Below are 21,443 nucleotides of genomic sequence, written 5' to 3'. Positions count from 1 at the left end.
TGCAGGCTCGATCCCAAGTTGGGGATGTGCAGGAGGCAGCTGACCGATGATGATTCTCTCATCATTAATGTTTCTATCTCTCTTTCTCTCTCCCTCTTCCTTCCTCTCCCTGAAATCAATAAAGATATATTTTAAAAAAAAGTCCTCACTTAGAAAAACGCCATTGAGTTCAAATATAAGATTTACTTGTACTTTTGGTTTACTGGCTAATCAATAAAAATACTATCATGTTTTATTGGCCCAATAATTGTGTTGTGGCTATACTGTCAATAATGACTCTTCTTGCCTTGGTAGCCTAGCTGGCAAGAGCACATGGGGTTAGGTACATGGGCTGGGGCTCAAATGTTGCAGAAGAGTGATATTTACACTAACTGTGATCAGATGTCTCAATGGATGTTTTAGACAGGACCAAATGTCCACTAATGGAAAAAGAGAGAGCAGAATATTTGAGAAACATTTACTCTTCTTAAACATACAGGTTTGATACTGTATAGGAGTTGGCAGGGACAGCCCTCATCCTTCCATGTGTCTCAGGCCGATACAACTGTGAGGTTTACTCATTTTCTTCAGACCATTGTAGGTTCTGAGCCCAGAAATGGCCCTCCATCCAGGACAGCAGGACAGAAAGATCAGGTAGCTTGGCTAAAGAACAGCATGAGTGCCCAGGTCGGACTATGGTGGAAATCTTGACTTTGATGAGATGATTCACTTCTAAGGACTGACTGGGCTGTTTTTATTAAGTAGAATTACTAGAAAGCCAAGTTCATGTCTCAGTTTATTAATAAGACGTGATTTTAAGAAACCTAAGTTCTATTTCAATAATATGGAGAAAAAATAGGTAGAAAAACATGATCTGATTTTCTTCTGCCTGGAAACTAGAAAAACTCCTCTGAAGATAGGCAGGTTTATCCTCTAATTGGGAAGGAAAGGAACGCTTCATAATGCCCAGGCGTGGGGCAGGTACGGGGCAGTGGCAAGAGAGAGGGCTGTAGGAATTAGCTCCCGGGAGCACCGATTCTTTGGAGGCTGGAAGGGCAGCCTCCCCTCCCCGCATGAGGAATAACACCTGTTCCCTGTCTTTTTCCCTTTAGTATCTGGGCAGCACCACAACGCCTGAGAGATTTTACCTTATTGTCGGCTTATTGTTTGTAGGGAGGACAGGGAACTTAAACCACGTGATAAAGGTAATCAAACTGGGCTATTTTTAAAAGCATGGTCCCTGGAAAGTGAGGTTGCCATGGGAATCGCTTATGGTTGTTCAAAGCCAGGGTAATTACGCTGAGAAAATCCTGCTTAGCACGTGCTTTCATGTTTCCTGCTTTGCTTAATCACTCTCATTCCCCTCTTCCTTCAGCTTTTGTTGTCAGGTTTTTTTGTTTCTTTATTTTGTTTTTTTCCCTTTAACTTGTGATCTTTAGGTTCCGGGGACTCAGTGTTTTCCCTGGCAAGAGAAAGGTGCTTCCCTCTAGTGTAGTGGGCTTTCTCCTTACCTGTAATTATTAAGAGAAAAATTTTATTTTATTGTTCCTTTGTCATATTACAAGAATCAGTGATGCCCGGCCAGCGTGGCTCAGAGTTGAACATCGACATTTGATCCAGGAGGTCGAGCTTGGATTCCAGGTCAGGCATGTGACTGGGTTGCTGGCTGGATCCCCAGCAGGGGGCGTGCAGGAGGCAGGGGATCAATGACTCATCACTGATGTTTCTCTCTCTCTCTCCCTCTCCCTTCCTCTCTCTCTGAAATCAATAAAGACATATTTTAAAAAAAGAAAAGAATCAGTGATAAGCCAGACTCTCATTTTCTTTTTATTTCTTACCACTCTTTGAGGAAAAACAGCCTCAATTTGTATTGCAGGTGCTGGAGAGTGAAACAATTGCTGTCCATTTGACACTGATTGGCATTTCCAAAGACAACTGGGGATTGTAACGGAAATTTCCTGATACTTTATCGGGGAGCTAATCTCTATTCAGAATTTTTGTTGATGTTTATGTATTTTTGTTTTTAAGTGTCTTTAGGGTTTCTTAACACATTGTTTGTGAGTAGTTTTTATCGCGCGCTCTGCTACCAGTCAACGTAAAACGTATAAATACGTTTCCCACATACAATGTTAATAAAAGTGAAAAAGCCTTGCCATGTTAAAAAATACAAATACCAAACTGCTTTGTCTGTGATTTCTGCTTCCTGTAAATCCTCACCCCTAAAGTTCATTAGGGGGGATTGTCTGTTTTGGGTTCCCGGGCCCAATGGTACGCAACAAGATGATGACTCCTAAGTATTTATGAAATGATGGGAGCTGAAGCAAAAACAGTAGATCCTGAAAGATATTGTTAAGTTTACTTTTCTGGCAACTTAAATAAAGTTAAAGCTTTAAGAATGGATAGTCGCACAGGTAAACCTTGCTGCTGCCAAAATAAGGTAGCAGCTGCTGAGAAGATGAGAAAATATGTTCTCTACACCCGACTTTCTGCATTGGAGCATTTACCCAGATCATGAAGACTGTGAAGGGGTAAACAGTATTATTCCAACTGTAGTTAAATCTACATATGGGCCAACGAGGCTTACATGGGAATGAAGGGTCACCTAACCATCACTGATAATTTTCCTTGTATAAGATCATGTATTGTGTATTTCAGTCCACTGACCTTATAGATTGGGGACTGCCAACTGTCTTCAACAATTCTAGTTTCTTTTAGATGCTGAGTGACTTGGATACCACTGAAAAGCAATGTATTGCCTGCGCATTGTATTTTAGGAGATTATGAGGGAGGCACAAGTGTAAGATTACAGAATACAATTATAATTGTTATTGTACACTCAATTAGTTAAAGATAACTGTTAAGTGAGAAGATTTTTAAAAGCCATAAAAATATAAAGACATAAAGAAATCAGAAATGGCATTCGAAGTTATCTGAGTGTAACCCAACACAGAGACAGCCTGGGGAGGGGTGATGGTGAGCAAAGGGTACCCCAAATTCTCCTTAGACTCCACACCAACCCTTCACACCTGCCAAGATTCTTTCAATTTTTTTTTCTCACCTATATCAAAACTTGCTGTTCAAAAATTTGAAAAAAGTCATGTTTCCTTTTAGAGAGAAAAGAAATTTGCCTGGATTATAATTTAATTTTGTGTTTCCAGTGGGATAATGTTACCAGTGATTTAAAAAAGCATGTTCTGGATTTGCAACTTTGAGCATAAATGATATCAGCTCTCCACACTCTTCCTGGAGAGAGCTGATCACAGCCACAGCCCAACCTGGGGGTCCACTCACACCTCTGGCTTAAAGTCTTTTGAAATAAATTTTAGAAAATAAACACTATATGTTCCTAGTATGTAAAATGCAATTCCAGACTGATTGGATGAAACCAGGCCATTATTGTCCTCTCACCTGATTATTAGTTGACATGAACTTTTGTGTCCATTCCCTGTCCAAAGTATTAAGTAAAACATAACTGTGAAGAATAAAGGTGGCGTATTTTAATAATAATAATACTAAAGAGTTTAAGTCTTTAAAGTGAGTTAAGAGTAGGTTTACATGGGAATGAAATGTGTACACACACATTTCATAACTTTTCACTCATACTTTAAGAACAAAGGATGATCTTAGTTGAGACCAGATTAGTGGCCTGGAAGATCAAACTGAACAAATATTTCAAATCACAGAAGACAAGTAGAGAGATGCCAACCATAAGGGAAAATGAAGAAGAAAAAAGAATAGGTGGAAAAGTAATAATTGAACAAATAATAAATGCTAATTTTTCTGGCAAATATCTTAGTCTGCAAACTGAAAAGACTCCCTAGTTTGGACAGTTCAAATGACAAAAGACATACAAAGTATATCCTAGTAAAGAATCTGACCTTTAAGGATACTCAGAGAGTCCTACAAGCTTCCCCAAAGAAATAAAAAAACCAACCAATCTACCAACCAACCAACAACCAAAAAAACTCTAATTACTTTCAAGTGAAAAACTGACATTGATATCAGTCAGATTTGCCATCTATAATCTTGGAGTCTATAACATAGAGCAATGATGTCTGTTGATGATTGAAGGAAAATAAATAAATAAAAATCCTTGAACAAGAACAGACATGTGGCAACGGAAATTATGATCGTAATAACTGAGAACAAAATCGCTACACTATGGCAGGGAACAGAGGGATTGGCTCGGGAGTGAGCAGGGGGAGAAATTCAAGGTTGGGAGGGGATGGAGAAAAGAACAGGAAGAGCAAAGGTGCTCTGAAAATACAATCCTTATGGGGTAGGGTAATGGGGGAAACAGAGGGTGCTGGAGGATGAAAGGGCTGGTATTTTATTTTCACATGATGATAGAAAAATATGTATTTGATTATAAGCAATAGAAAAAGGGCAGTAATGATATAAAAGAGTAAAAAATAAATGAAGACTTATGAAGAGAAATACTTGCAAGTAAATTAGATGCCTTTTTGCAAACTCTAATCTTTAATCTCCTTTACAAACTCTGACATTGATCTTTCATTTTCTAACAGTGGAATATGGAAAAAAATTCCCTATCGCTTTTCAAATGATAAAGAAATAGGTAAATCAGAGCATGAGTCAGATAATGTGTCTAGAGAAAATTCCTGCCACTTACTATGCACTCAATAAATGGTGGTTATTTTGACTGATTTTAGAGGAACTCACTCTAGTTATTTTCCCTGGCATGTAACAATTGAAATAAGCATGGTTTCTTGCAAAAGGCAACATACAGGCAACCATGAAACCTCCTTAGAGATCAGAGCCCTTTCTTCTGCACGTGAGAAAATGCAGGTTTGGGGAGATCTTGACCTATTCGTAGTCCCATGTCTGCTACCTGGCATGGCTAAAAAGCTCACTCATAGAAATGCAAAATGTAAATTCATAAATGTCAAAATGTTAGATATAATGATTTCTTCTACAAGTTTTCTTCATTATTCTCCTGAGACATTAGATTTCGGAACCCCACACAGCTATGTGATTTTGTTCCCTAACACATGTGCTTAAGAAAAACTTGGTTGAGACAGCGGTTCTTACTTTTTGGTCAATGTATTTGTTGTCCTCAATTGCAGACCGTTTGGAGTGATCACATGATGAGGAAGAGGCCGACGGAAGGCTTCGTAAGAGGCAGCAAGTGTCCTGTTGCTGGCGATCAATAAACTGCTTCATAAAACTTTCCCTTTGCAAATGAAGCATACATACACCAGGCATTATTAATGACAAGGAGCAGGTGATGGCATTTTGCAATGGTGTGTTTGCTTAAGTTCGTAGACAACAAGACGTGACATACCAAGAGTGGTGTGGAGGTTAATTACCAAAGTAATGAATTCAGAGAAAGTTTCCTAAATCTTAGTAATTCCTGCTTAAAAAAAGTAATGTCCATGAAATAACTTTCAAGTAATAATATTCAGTAATTCATAATATTTTTTAATTCTACTGTGGTGATAAGATACTTTTCCCCCCCTCTAAGACTTGAAAGAAGTAGTTCATCTCTCCAAACTTCCATTCATCTTAAGAATCTCTCAGATAATTTTGCATTTAAAGACTCAAAATAACTCAAAAGAAATGTACTTCATGTGATCTCTAAAGCATGGTGAGAATTCAAATAACATCTTTTCAAATAACCACTAATCTTGAAACTAATTTACATCTCTTTTATACTTCATAGTTTCAGGGTTTAAATTTTTAAAAAAATCAGAAATGCAAATGTATTTCCATTTGAATTTGAAATATTATTGTACCATATCTAGTCTCATACTTTTATAACCGCCCCATAGAATTGTTTTTAAAACTAGTCACAAAAAATGTCATATTATTTTGGCTCGGTTCATAATTTTTGAGCTATAACTGGAAGAATCTGCTTTCATTTTTAAACATAAGTGTTTTAAAGCATCTTCTATGCAACTGCTTAACTGGAGGGAGAAGGGGTAGAAAATCAAATTGCTATCATGGGTAATGCCATGGTTCTTCTTTCAAAAAGTGGAAGACACATTATATTGTAATCAGACATGCACTCTAAACAAATGCTGTCACAGTACTATGGAAACCTGGCCAGTGGCATTTCTCTACTGACTTGAAAACAGAAGAGCCTAAGAGTAAGCTTTCCCCTTACATGGTGGAGGGTCGAAGGTGATGCCTATCTGCCATCTGCAAACTCGAGCACCTTTGGCAATCAACCCCCTGAGGAGCATCTCAGGGAGAAGCAGTGGGAAGCAGCCTCTGTGCCTAGGCTGATACACTTGTCAGGTGACACTGCTCTGAATATACTGCTTAAAGGGTCAAAGGTTTTTAAAACAGAGGAAGAGAGAGTAAGAAACATAGAGAATAACTGAAAAAAACAAACAAAACCCCACATGAGTTTGAGTGAAGGGCTGAATCAGATTTACGACAAGTCATTTACAGTGTATTTGAGATAAACAAAGAAATGCTTTAATACCTGATTTTCGGAACTGTAAAATCTGAAGGAAGCTTTGAGATTTTCACCATTTGGGGTCTGTTTGGAAATTTCTCAAAGATTCGAAGGCGCAGAGGGAGCTTTTCTTTAGTGTCTGCATTTGCTTCACTTTGCTTTAACTGAAGAAAATAGAAAGAAGAAAGAAAAGGGGTAAATATAGTGCTGTAAGTCATAGATTATTAAATTTTTTAATCAAAGAAGCAATGAAGAAAGTTGTTGTTACATGAAGAAAGTTGTTACATGAAGAAACAGTAGATGGCAGCAAAGAACTACCAAGTATACTTCTTTCCCTCCCTATATTGCTCTCTGAGTGCTCAAACAGCACCAGAAAACAAAAACAAAAGAAAACAATAAACCAGAAAAAAAGTTAGAAAAAAGTTATGTGATTTTATTCCCTAATCTTAGCGCCTTTTCATACCAAACATTTTTTACTGTTGACTTATTTATCACTAACATAGTTAAACAATAAAATTTGTTTTATGTGTGCTAGAATTAGAAATGAAAAGAATGAAAAAAAAGAAAAGAAAATCCTAAGTGGTAATATTTGAAAAGAGAGAAAATGTCAAGAAAATTTGTCATTTATTGTAGCAGATTAAAAAGAAAAGCTAAAAATGGAAACAACACAGAAGAGTTTTCTGTGCAGTTGTAAAGATGCTTGGGAGCTATTACATTGTGTGCTATTAAGTATCTTTGCAAGAAATGATAAGAAAGTAGTATATATGTATGTATGTATGTATGTATGCATGTATTTTTCTATAAGACGGTTTTTATATTTCTACAAATCAGGTTTCAGGGAAGCTGAGGCTTAACATCACACACCAGAACCAACGCTGAGCTAAGGAGATATACTAAGGATGGACTTGGCTGGCAGAACTCCGACCTGAAAAATGAGGTAGAATAGTGGTTTCTACACTTTCTCCTCCCCTCCTCTTTGCTCTCCCATGGCTGGCATCTCTTGGGCCCCTTCCTAATTTCCCTTGGCACCCTCCGCTTCCCTAACCTCTCTACAGAGGGAATTCACCTCTCCATGACCACCCCTCTCCTGCCCTGACTCCACTAACCGCATCTTTGAACATGGGTCCTGTTCGAAGAGTACATCTAATTCAGGCAGCCTTTTTAGTGGGGCTAGGGAAGCGTGTTTCTAAAGCTTGTTGAGTATATTTTTCCTTTATAATTACAATTTGTCTTGTGTTTGCAGAAAGATTAGTATGGCATCTCTTGGCTTGTACCCAGGAATATCCCAACTGACCAGAGAAAACATGAGGCGGCCTTTTGGGGGAACATCCCAATTTTAATACGATACATGGTTCAGAAGTTCAGTTGGTTGTGAGCTCATAGTGAGATGATTTGTCTCATTTCTAGTTCAGAGAAATGTGCCCCTTTTCTCACTGGACTACAAAAACTGTCCAAACATTTTTGTTTTACATAATATAAACATTTTACTTTAGCCATTTGCATGTCTTATTTAATTCTGTGGCTTATCTTTGGTTTCTTGTCTTAGGTGGTAATCTCAGTTAGGGAAGGGCCACTGCTGCTCATTGCCTTCCTCTCTCCCTAAGTGGAACACTAAGCACAGCATGTTCTCAATAATTTCATGGTTATGATGATGGCGGTGATAAGGAATTAATGGTTAGCATATCCATGAGACGCAGGCAACTAGAAAAAGGGTTCCATATATAAACAAAAATATTCATAAAGAAGAGCCTTATTTTCCAAAATTCACTGAGACAACTAAGAGACAAATATTTGTTAGGGTAAGTAGAGTATACAGAAAAAGAAAAAGCAGTTAATAAATTAAGTCAGACCAGAAAGGAAGACAATTATATAAGGCCAAAAACAGGCTGAGAAGATAGTGCAGACATAAGGTGTTTAGTTCATGCATTTGCTGACACATTTATTTATACATCGAAGCAGTCACTTATAAATCAAGACCCATAGGCCAGATTCACTGTTAAGTTCTGGGGATAGAAAATAACGAAGACACAGCATTTGCCCTCATGGAGCCCCCACTATAACAAATAGATGGTTCTATAAACAGATAATGACAATAAAATGGAATAGCTACTCTAGCCAAGATATAGACAAAGTGCTGGGAGCACAAGGTGAGAAGAAAAGAGAGAAATAAGAAAAAAATGAAGGTGCTACTTCTACTTTCAGAGACTTCTTGGGCAGCAGATGGCTACACCTGACTATGTTAGTCAACATTGGGGATCTAAATGTACCAAGACTGGTATGCATATTTTATGATAATTAAAATATCTTCAAAAGACACAAGAGTAAATGGTACATTAATCAGGATAAGCCATCAAAACAAAAACATGAGGCTCTTTTCTAAAACCCTCTATGCTTGTCCATCTCTCGATCCCCACCAATGCTTTCCTAGTCTCCCTGGGTTCCTGTACTCCCTTCCATGGTCTTCCCATCTGGTTTGGCTCCTTCAAACCTGTTTTCCATCTTGTGGTAGTAATAGTCTCACCTTCCAGCTTAAACCCTTCAATGGTATTCCATTGTTCTTAAAACAAAACTCTTAATCTTTCCAATTTGGCTACTCCTACTTGCCTAGCCTCCTCTGACCCTATGTCTATACTATATTCCAGTCACATCATCCATCTTCATCCAATTTCTCAAAATTGTCTGTACTCTCTACCTCAGAAGCTTTGCACATGCTCATCCCTCTGTTGGGAGCTTCTCTTCCCCTTTCTTTTTTAAAAAAAAAAAAAAAAAATGTTTTTACGGATTTTACAGAGAGAGGAAAAGGGGGAGAGAGAAACATTAATGACAGAGAAACATCAATCGGCTGCCTCCTGCACGCCTCCTACAGGGGATCAAGCCTGAAACCTGGGCATGTGCTGTGAACCTGAGACCTTTTGGTCCATGGGACAACACTCAACCGAGTCGCTAACTTCTACTTGTTCTTCTGATTTCAGTTCCACTAGCAATTCTTCAGAGACGCTTTCTCTGACCAACAAGATCTTCCTCATAGCATATTGGGATGGACCCTATTGCTGTTAGTGTAGGCCAAAGCAGTCAAAAATAAGCAATTTCTTATGGTTCAATCTAATACATATTGTATTAGGTTCCTAGGACTGCTATAACAAATTACTACAAGATTGGGGTCTTAAAACAACAGAAATTTGTTCTCTCAGTGTTCTGGAAGCTAGAGTTCCTAAATCAAAGTACCAGAAAGGCCATATTCTCTCTCTGAAGTTTCTGGGGAAGAATCCTTCCTTGACTTTTCCAGTCTTCTCAGTGGTCCTTGGTATTTCTTTGCTTACGGCTGCATCACTTCGATATCTGCCTCTGTCATCACAATGCCTTCTTTCCCATATGTTTCTGTCTCTCTATCTGAATCTCTCTCTTTTCTCTTATAACACCACCAATCACTGAAATTTGGGCCCATGCTAAATGTGTGTGATCTTAAATGATTACATCTGTGAAACTAATTTCCAAATAAGGTCCCATTCTGAGGTCTAGGTGGACATGAATTTTGGAAGGGGGCACTATTAAATTCACTACATATAGCATTATTTTAAATTGTAGCATGTGACCACTTGAACACTGTATCTCTTTCCTGAGACTCTAGGAGGACAAGAATAGTGTGGGGAATTTTCATTACTTCATATTCAGGGCATGCCACAATATTTGACAGAAAATTAGCTAAACAAATATTTGTTGAATAAATAATTATACTGATCAGGTGGTAGAACTAAACTCTGCAGCAGATAACTAGGAAATAAAGGAAATACTTTTAAATATATCCTGAAGGGTGGAGAGATGAGCAGAAAATATCTATTTACTAATTAAATAAGTAGGTTTGTGGGGAGCATAGGTGTCACTAGACTCACAGAAGAGAATACAATTTGACTCTCTGGCATTTGATCCACACTTATGTCTGCCACTGATGAACTTGCTGATGAATGCTTAGAATAAATTTAGACATAAAATTTTATAATATTAATCAAATATCCCAGAATATAATGTTTAACATATGTAGGTTACCAGTATAAAAAATAATCACCTTACCTATATATTTTTTTAAAGAAAAATTATTCTAATTTGTATTAGAGTTAGTTATATTCACCAAAGCTTGCAAGCTCCTTAGGGGCCAGATTCCATTTTTAAATTTATTTTTATAGCACCTACTAGAAAATAAAAACACAGGCACTGTTTGTGAATAAATACATTAGCATTCGGCATGAGCTGATCATCACAGGGTAAAAGAACAAAGGGCAAATGAGAAACTGTTCTTGATGACTCAGAAGGTTCCTCAGGATCCTGCAAACCCTCTTCCTGAGTATGAGGCATCGCTGCTCTATAGATGTGCAGAAGGGCCAGTTAAAATAGAGACAGATGAGTGGCTACACAAATGGTAGATAACCAGATCTCTCTACCAAGGCACTAAATAAGGGGCCTCTTTCTGAACAGCAGTTATGAATTTCACAACATAACATCAAGTGAAGGAAACAAGACAGAACAAAAGAGTAGGTACTGAATGATCCCATTTCTCTAAAGCGAAAACGCAGGCAACAGCAAGCCGCGTAGTCTCAGGAGAGCGGTTACCTAGGGTTAGGGTGAAGCATAACAACAGAAAGGGTGTATGGAGAGGGGGCTCCTAAGGCGGCTTCAGTATTTTTTGATCTGTGTGCTGGTGTGTTCAGTTTGTAAAAATTAAGCAAAATGTCTCCTCCTGTATATTTAACATAGAATAGTAAAAAAATTGATTTTTAAAAAAGGGGCAGAAAATGCAGTTAAGCAAAATCACTTAATCCTTACTTCACCACAATTAATCATCATAAACTTGACCATTTCTCCTTCCCCAGTCCATGGTTATAATTAAGATAGGAAAAGGGGAAAAATGAAGAAAGAGAAGGATGTGTGTGTGTGTGTGTGTGTGTGTGTGTGTGTGTAGGGGGTGGGAGGTGGAAGGTGCGAGGAGGTTAAGGCAAACAGGGTAAAGAAAAATATTTCATGGTATTTTGAAGCTGCTATAAAGTTTCCCTAATATGCAATAAAATGGCATTCTACTTTTTATCCAAATTCTTTCCCCTTCTTGCGTGTAACCAGAGATTTTCCCAGATTAAATTTACTTTGATGGCAATGAGTGAATAATATGGACTATAAGAATTGGATAGGAATTTGAGATCTTTTATACTATACCACAAAAGCAGACCTATTATATAGCAATTTTAATTGCAAATGTCCATGTAAAATTATTTCAAAGGTCATCATTCTTGAATAGAAGGAACGTAATGCAGACAATCCCAAGATTTTATTTTTTTGCACTGAAAAAACTAATGTAAAGAACAGTACAAAGGAAGGAGTTTAAAATGGCTTAGACTGGGCATGAAGTCTGGCTGCAACAGATAGATCGAATGATAGCTTTGTAACAGACTCACATGGCTAAAAACATACATTTTCAAAAAAGAAATGGGAATCAAAGAAGAAATTTTCAAACCTTGAGCTTTAAAACATATAAATCATCTAAGCTCAGTGCTATTCTCTGGCTCAGCATCTGTCTTGCTGAGATATCATTACCCATTGGGCGGCTGAAAGCCTTTTGCTTTACTTGGGCTTCTCGGGAGAGCTGGGTGTAATTGCTCTGCATGACACATACCCTGTTCTGCCTCATCGCTTAAATCTTCCATATTTCAGCCTGTGCTTTCTTCTGTTAAAATATTCAAACAGTATTCCATTTCAATTCCTTTCTGAATGCTGTGGCAAATAACTGAATTGAAGGATTACACTAAATAAAAAATTTCTGTAATTTTTGGTGTGATTTTTCTAAAGGAAAAACATTTAAAAAGCATTTGGACTTGGGAAAGAGTTCTCGTTTTAAACTCTAGTCCATGCTAGTTTGGAAAATGTGCAGAGAGATCTGTCGATGAGTGAGAATAAAGAGTATTTGTTGACCGCTCGGTATATGAAAACGACTACGTTATGTTGGATCTGGAGAAAGGGGCTCCTCTGTTACCTGAATAAATTAAGGTGGAATTCTCTTTGCTTCTTTGCATGATGGCTTTTGCTGGTTTTTCTAGATCTACACATGACACAGTGATTCAGAATTGAGTCCCTTCCTAAAGCATAAACTACTACTTTTCAAGAAAGTTTCTCTTGGTATTTTGCCTCTGTGATTTTACAGCCTGGATTGCAGGGCTTCGGGGTTAAAACAGATGGGCGGTCTGGAGGAATGATCAAACCTGTTGGTTTTTATGAATATCCCTGTGTTACTATAAAACCTTGATATGCAAATATAAACAACAGCTCTCACTAGCCTCTTGAATCCCATAAAGAATTTCTTGGAGGGAAAGACTTTTTCTTTTTTTTTGTCCTGGACAAAGGTCTGTTCAGGCATGTGATTGGCCGCATGACAGCAATACTGTACCCTTTAAAAATGTTTCCTTTCAAAGTGTTTAAGTCATCGACATTTTCTCCCTCCTACAAAAATTTTTCATAAATCCAGTACTTCCAAGGTCAAATTGGGGTCTTATGAACTGAGATCCCAATTGGAGATCCCATTTCTTGGTCTGCATATGGGCCATAAAGGCTGTATTTTTATATGACAGCTGGCACCCCAAAATGTTCAAAGTAATTTCATAACTTCAACTGATTAATGGCATGTAGTGTTTCCTTGTCTACATCTCTCAACAGATTCAAGAGCTGTTACTCATTAATCTTCACGGCATGCCCATGCGGCCAATGGGGAGAGGAGGGATGTTCTTGGAGGAGCTGGTACACTGGGGAATTGAGTGGCTGCTCCATGCTCCCTGGTTTGGGAAGCCAGCAGGGCACTTACGGGCTGTTGCATTTACAGCATCTTCTGACATCTCTAAGAAGTACATGAAATGTTCACTTTCATGATGGTCTCCTAAGATCTTAAAACCTAAGGTCTTACAGGCTTTAAATGTCCTTCAGAAGGGTACTCTGTGCAGCAATATAAGTAATATTTGCAAGAAGGCTAGGCTAGCAGAAAATGCTAACGAGTTAGTAAGGGGAAAAGTAAACTACTGAAAAACTAGAATACCAAATTATGTTGAAGGGATAAGTTTTCCTTATATTACTGTCCTTTAAAATCTCATTAATGAAATTAATGGTTTCTTAGAGACCTTAGTAATGAATAGTTTTGTTTTTCTATGTTTTTTCTTCTAGGTCCAGGAACCTCTATGTTATATTATATCTCTCTTGTGTTACTCAACTGAAACACAATGGTTCCCATTAGGGAATTAACTGAGTCATAGAAACATGTTCATTATGATAAAAAATGCATTTCTTGGCTTCACTTCAGATGAAATTAGAGTTTCATGTAAACTAGATGCTCAGTTTCTGTTATGAGATGAATATTTAGTAAGTAATAGGGGAAAAAGCCCATACCAAAGGGAATTCTGAATATATATAGTGCTCTCATATAACTGTCCTTTCTGTTTTGATTTAGAAAACACAGGAGAAGCATACTCTAAGTAAAAACAGTAAAAAGGTAAGAAAATGTGAATTTAAATTTTTGTTCAGTTTTATAATGTCTCAACCACTCTGGATTTTAATGTTCTCAAATGAAAAATGAGACTCTTCACTCTTTTATATAAATGCCAGATATCTAAGTGAGATAGCATATTGCCTGTAATTTAAATTTCTTAAGGGAAATGGGCTATAAAAAACAAAGATCTCACTATGCTACAGTAACTGGTAGCTCTACATGAAAAAGATCTCATCTCAGTGAGTGGAGGTAAACGAAGAGGACGGTACATACAGGGTGGGGCAAAGTAGGTTTACAGCAGTTCATATGGAAAATAATACAATAATGAATAAATATAATACAATAATAAACTGTGTTTCCAGTGCTCACAACTGTAAGCCTACTTTTGCCCCACCCTGCATATGCCATTGCCCCCTCTCCTCCATCTAGTCTGGGGTCACCTCATCCATTCCCAATCTCTCCCATTTCTTCTCCTTCACCATGTTGATTGATTTGTTTTCTCAAGTCCCTTGATCTCAGAAATGAAAATAGAGAGAGGCAAACATTTCCCCTGATCATGTGTCCTCTATTCTCCTTCCCTTTTCAACCGTGATTTTTGAAAGAGTTGCCTATGCTCACCATTGATGCTGCTTATCCACACTAATGTCCCACGCATCTCCCACTCTCTCTGGTCTCAGGTCTCTCCACACCACCTCAGTGGGTCTGCTCTTGCCAGTCCCCAACACTTCTCAGGTTGCTGAATCTAATGGTTACTTGATCATCCAGATTTTATCTCACTGCCATTCCTTAAATCTTTCTAACTGGATTTCCATTTTAATCTTGTCTCTTTAAATTCATCTTCTTCAGAACACCATTAAAAGAAACATCATTGTGTTGTGGGTCCTCAAAGCCATTCGTGGATGGTGAATTGTGTGTAGAAAATGTTGATCTTCTTAGCATGGCCTACAGAATCCTAGCGTGCCTTGCCCTTTAGACTCTAACAATACTGGTTTGTATATCCTTCCCACACAGTTTTATTTCACATATTTGTGCCTTTGAATATACTGTTCCCCTGCCTGCAATACACTTTCCTTCTACCCTAAATAATTCTTATACATTCTTCAGAAATTATCTCCTCTAGGAAGATTTCTCACAAAAACAACAACTGGAAGCTGAAGTAGTAAACATGTGTGCTACATACGATGCTAAACACTGTGCATTGCTAATATTATTTAATCCTCAAAATAGCCCCCTGATGTAGGCACCATAATTAGCTCCATATTCTAGTATGTTATAGATGAGAAAACTGAGGTCCAAGGAGCTTACATCAGCTGCTTAAGGTCATGCAGCTAGAAGTGGTAGCACTGAGATTTGGCCACCATCTTTCTGACTCCATAGTTTAAGTTTCTAAACACTGTTATATACTGCCTCATGAAAACATTTTCAAGCAATAGATGGATTTTTATGTCTGCAATTTTGTACCTATTTCTTTTATATGGGCCATTTTCTCCTGCTTGGCTAACAAAAGATTGTTATTATTCATCATTTTTAGACACATCTTGCCAACCTGCCTCTCACCTGAGTTAGCCATGCCTTCCCCTATGCTTCCTGTATCTTTCCCTGAGTAAGGTGACAAATTTTTTGACTAAGGAAAGCCCCATGGCCTCACACTGTGCATTTATACACATAAGACATGGTAATACAATGGTGATGAGATGGAGAACAAATAAAGCAACATCAATGTGTCCCATAAACAGGCCAAAGAGGCCCATTTGTGATATTTCTCATCAGCCTACTGATCCTTTCTAAGTTCTCTACAATGTTGAATCATCCATGTTAACCAGCACAACAAATCTCTCCAATTTCAGGTGAGTTATATTACTGATAAAGATGAAGAGGAGAAATGACAAGTCGTATCACATTTTTCTATTAGAAACAAAATCACAAAAGCTTTGGATTTGACTCCTGATGAAGTATATGTCCCAACTTTTCAAGATAAAAAAAGCATAATTAACTGTAAATTCCATACAACATATCCATGCTACAAAGCTTCACGGATGTATGCGCCCTTGAACAAGACAACACAACAGCCAATGTACGTGTTTATATGTTGTGTTACTAGAGTTTACCATCACAGAAAATTCTTATCCCATTAAAAAAACTTTATTTGGAAATAATTTGAAACTTACATAAGAGCTTCAAAGATAGTGCAGAGTTCCCATATACCCTTGACCCAGCTTTTCCCTATGTTAGCATCTTACATAACCATCAAACATTTATAAAGACTAAGACATTAACCTTAGTCAATGCTTTTATCTAAAGTGCAGAAGTTATTCAGAATCCCCAGGTTTTTGCATGAATGTCTTTTTTTTCTGTTTCAGGATCCCATCCAGTATACCACATTATATTTCATTGTTATGTCTTCTTAGGTTCCTCTTGGCCGCAACAATTTCTCAAACATCCCTCGTTTTAAATGACCTTGACAGTTTTAAAGAATACTGGGCAGGTAATTTGTAGAGTACCCCTCAATTAAGAGTTGTCTGTTTTCTCATGATTAAACTGAGGTTATGGGTTTTTTGAAAAAATACCATAAAGGTGATATGCTAGTATCATCATACCAGGGGGTATATGACATCAATATGCCTTTATATTGGTGATGTTAACCATAATCACTTGGGTAAGGGTGTGTCTACTAGTTTTCTTCACTATAAAATTACAATGTTTCCCTTTCCTTACACTATAAGCTAGAAGAAAATCACTAACTCTAGCGTACACTCAAGGAGGGAAGAATTGTTTTATGTCCTAGGAGGGAGTATCAAAGGCTTTGTAGACACATGTTAAAACCATCACAATAATTTATAAAAATGATTTTTGGGGGAGATACTTTTAGGCCATACAAATACCCTATTTCTCCTGAAAGTTTCACATACTAATTTTAGCATTCATCAGTAGATCTTGCTGATACTAATTATAACTGCATTGTCTTGTGGATGAAAAAAGGGTTCTATGCAAAGTAACCTCACAAGGGGATAGGATCTGATCATAAATTCCTAAAGAAGCAGGTCAAGGTGGCTAGTCATGCCCCAGGCCTATAACTTCTTTAGTAAAAGGTTTTATGTGGGCCTTGTTCATTGTTCTTATGCATCTAGGTAAAGACACCTTTGAAATACCAGAAGTAATACCCCTTGAAGAAGAGGCTAGTATTTACCCTCAAGACAGCACATAATCTTATTAACCACCCTGTAATCTAATCCCCACCTTACTTTCTCCAGTTCTCCTTACATCTCCTCCTCAATTTCAAATGCATGAAAGAAGTTGCAAAACTGTTATATTCTGGAGCATTTGAGATTCTTGCTCCCTGGCATATGCTATCAGGCTCAAATAAACTCTTCTAAACTTTTTCTGCAGGTTTGGGTGTTTCTTATGTTGACAGTTCTAATGGTGATTTTCTATTTCCCTTATTTGTTATTCTATTATCTTTATTTCTCTACATTTATGATTTGAAATTATTCTATGAGAAAGAATTCTTCCTTCTCCTGCATTTTTTATTCAGTCATTTTGTACATTTAAGTATGTTTTCTGGCTATTTATCTTATCCTTTGGGCTATAATCCAGTACTAGTGTTATTTACTTTATTGCTCAAATTGTTCCTGCTTTGGCCATTGGGGGCTCTTTAATTGGGTAGTCCACACTTTTGATATACCTTTATCTTTTTTCTTTTAAAGTTCCTCCTTACTTTCCGGCTCCGCAAAACACTTAAGTCTCATCTTGAGTCTTCCTTGACTCAGCTCTAGAATTAGCCATTTCTCCAAAGAGTGTTGCTTTATCTTATTGGGAAATGGTATATAAAAGTAGAAATCTTGGGCACTGTGTTTGCTTGCTGTTACTGGTATGTAACTGCTTTTAGGCTCACTCAAAGGAAACAACTAGGAAGTATTTGTATGTATAGAAACTCATGTAGACATACATACCTCTCTCTGTATGTATATCTCGTAACCAAAGAACTATATCCATTCATGCATCTATCTACATATATGAATATGTATCCATCCACGCATCTGTGTATCTATATGTATCCGTATCTGTGTATTATCTACATATCTATGTATGTATATATGTATCTTAAAATAAACAATAACCTGAATTCATACTGATATTCCTCCTTCAATCCAGAGCCACAGGGTTTATTCTGGCATCTCTTCTTTGCTTATTTGTAACTTATTTCTCTGAGAGTGTGAAATAGGGCTCTCATTATCTACAGTAAATTTCCTTATTTGTTTCCCCTTAGTATATGGATAACTGAGTATCAGTGATGGTATTTGCCATAAAATAAATAAATACCACACTTTAAATGAGAGGTATGAAAATAATCTATTTTGCACTGGAGTCTTCACAATGGGGTCTTGAACTTAAGGGTCAGCTGTGCTCTGTTCCCTTAAGTAATTCCTTTTCAGATAGCAGTTGCTTATTTTCAAAGTATCATTCCTGAGTATGCTTGTGGTAGATTGTAGAGTTGTTCAATTTTGCATACTTTGATTAAAAAGTGCTATTAGATGCACTATGAAATTTCACATTAATCAACATATTTTATGCAAAACACCATGGAAATAGGGCTAGCATCAAGCAAAATAACATGCATATACATTTATTGTTTCCTAGAAATAATCTAAGTCATTCTTTCGTTATTATCAGAGTAAAAAATATTCAATAGTCATATGGCTATGTATAAGGATGCCAGACAAGCCCCATTTCCCACTGTGCCTACTACTGAGCAAGTGCAGGGAGTAGAGTACAAGGAAAGGTAAACAGTGAAATCACTGACCCTCAAGAACAGGGAAACAGAATTATGAATACAGAAAAATGGACTGGTCACTGTTCTTAGATAAATTCCATAGCTTCCTGACCACCTTTAGTTACTAAAAATCAGTCTAGCACAATCCAGTCTCATATGTGGTTTAAACCTCCTTCAAACTCCCACCCCACTGAACTTCAAAGTATGAAATCTAGCCAAGAACTGAGTTGAGGACATGGTCTGTTCCTTCATTGCTCCATATTTCCTTCTCTTTTTTCTTCTTAACAGGCTTAAATCACTTTATTTTTCTGATATAAAATTCTGTGATGGCCACTTATCTTCTTCTTTTTGTCTAGCGCCTCCAGAGTGGAGGCCAGGTTTGAGAGTTAGGAGAAGAAGGGATTACCTTAAGCAGCTAGATAAATTCCAGGGTGGCGCTTTTTGCGGTTTGGCCTGTATTTAGACCTGTTCAAAGCCAATAGCTTTCTTTAGGGCTGATTGGCATTGTGGGGCAATAAGAAATAATGAAATTCTGGCCCTAAAAGAGTGATATGGACTAGCTGGACCAATCAGATCTTCTCTGGTTAGGAGATAGAACTTGAGACAGAGAGAGTGTTTGTTATTTGTAACAGAACCAAAAGTCAAATTTTGCATGGAGAAAAACAGAGACATTATTTATGTTACTCTAAGAGCAAAGCACCAGCATTTATTAAAGGTTGGTTTTCCTCAAGACACTACGATCTCTTTTCTTCCCACCTTATATAGTCCGGTCCAGATCTACAACTTCCACTATTATGCAAATACAGAGAACTTCATCAGGATGAAGGAATCAAAGAAGACAGGGATCTGTCCAGTTTTTCACTGACTTATCCCACAGGCCTAGAATAGTGCCTGGCACATAGTAGGCACTGGATAAATAATTAAGAATTACATTGAGTAATCATAATTTTATCTCTAGCTAGCTAGCCCTCATCTTTAAACTATAAACTGATATATACAACCAAATACTAAGTGTCTACACTCAAAGCCTCAAACTCATTACAAACTCAACATGCCCAAGACTGAGTTGATGATCTTTTCCCTCAAATACAGTTCTGTGCTGATGTTTCCTGGCTCAGTAAATGCCATCATTATCCATCCAAGGAGACAAACCTGAAACCAGTGTCTTGTACATGGTAGGGACTCAAAGATTTGAAAAATGAATGAACAAGTAGATGGATAATAAAAAAGCTTTGGGAAGAATGGAAAAGTATATGGAAGTGAGACAATGAACTTCTATTGTTTTCAGTCACCCAGATTTTATACTTTTGTTACAGCAACCTTAGAAAACTAATACCCCTTCAGAACAGTGTCGGAACAACGTTCTGTGTGAAACTTGAGACCGAAAGGAATCAGTCAAGGCAATGACAACATCTTCGGTGCATTCATGTTTCCTGTTTAGGTACACGCAGGGTAAAACTCACCTCTCCAACTCCTTATAACAAGTCTTAACACAGCTAACAGTCTTTTTGCAATTCAACGACTAAGAAGCTGCGTAAAACTGAAAACCAATTTTCACACTTTTTTCTTAGAACCATAACAATGCATTTTCCCATTGCCTGTGACAGGATTTGAAGAAAAAAAGCACTGTTAGTTTTTTACAATTTCTGTTCTCTTGATTAAAGGAAGCAAAATGAAATCGCATTCCCACAGCTGAGGGCTGGGCATGCTGAGTTCAGGCAGAGCTGAAGTGTGAGTTTATCGCCTGGGTTTGGGTACTTTTAAAAATTTTTTAAAACGGAAGAGTTATCTTGCAGTGTGCTATGAAAAATTGTAATAAAAGTAATTGTAAATTAGCACAATTATAGAATGACAACCGACAACTCACCAGTGTAAACTAATAGTCTTACGTGAGTCATTTTGTGTTTGTTCAATAGCAAGAGAGACTTAAGCTAACTTATAAAAAGTCCTGAGCGCTAGTGGATGAGACAAAGAACAAGGTTTCTGAAAATAACCCTCTAAAAGTGATCTAGTTTGGGTTAGTCACACATGAAATGAAATTTAGAAAAGGCTTAGAAAAACCCTTCTTACAAGAAAGTCTCAGATTTATAAATTTACTTTTATAGGACTTGTTTGATTAGAGGCAAATGACTCCAACTGCCAAGAAAGCCATTCTTGGGGGGTGAAAGCTGGCCTGGTGTTCTGAGAGTGCACCCATTGTCCCTACATGCTGTGCTTTTGGCTATATCACTTCCCAGGGCCAGAAAGGGATCATTTCTTCTTGAGGCTGGAGAACAAGGCTCTGGAGGTGTATTAGTTCCCAATGGCTGAGGTAACAAAGTGCCAAAACCTGGGTGGATTAAAACAATAGAAATTTACTGTCTCACAGTTCTGGAGGCCAGAAGTCCAAAATTAAGGTGTCTGTGAGTTTGGTTCCTTCTGGAGGTTCTGAGGAAGGATCTATTAGAGGATGCTCTCCCAGCTTTGCGTTATGGTAGCAATCCTTGGTGTTTCTTAGTTTGTAGACACCTCACGCCAGTCTCTGTCTCTGTCATCACAGGGTGTTCTTCCTGGGTGCCTGTCTGTGTCTCTTTTTGTTTTTACATAAGGACACCAGTCATATTAAATTAGGGATCACCTAAAAACCTCATTTTAACTTGATTTCATCTACACATACCCTATTTCTAAATAAGGTCACACTCACAGGTGTTTGGAATTAAGGCTTCAGTATATACAGGATTGGGCAAAAGTAGGTTAAAGTACCAGCCATCATTACCTAA

At 37.5% G+C, this 21,443-nt stretch overlaps 1 protein-coding gene across 1 annotated transcript in view; it reads right to left on the bottom strand.

Moving 5' to 3' along the window:
* The window catches only part of NALCN (sodium leak channel, non-selective), a 273,012-nt gene that overhangs the window by 74,687 nt on the left and 176,882 nt on the right, over positions 1-21,443 (bottom strand). The window contains exons 16-17 of the mRNA XM_081127411.1: positions 6,428-6,564; positions 5,029-5,170 (exon numbers count right to left, since the gene is read on the bottom strand). Of these exons, the coding sequence (XP_080983537.1) occupies positions 5,029-5,170; positions 6,428-6,564 (279 nt within the window). The remainder of the gene's footprint in view (positions 1-5,028; positions 5,171-6,427; positions 6,565-21,443) is intronic.

This window comes from Miniopterus schreibersii (genome assembly GCF_964146895.1).
Source record: "Miniopterus schreibersii genome assembly, chromosome: 2".
Classification (NCBI taxonomy): domain Eukaryota; kingdom Metazoa; phylum Chordata; class Mammalia; order Chiroptera; family Miniopteridae; genus Miniopterus; species Miniopterus schreibersii.
The sequence above is the reverse complement of the archived record's forward strand: the minus strand, read 5'-3'. Positions and strand labels throughout refer to the sequence as shown.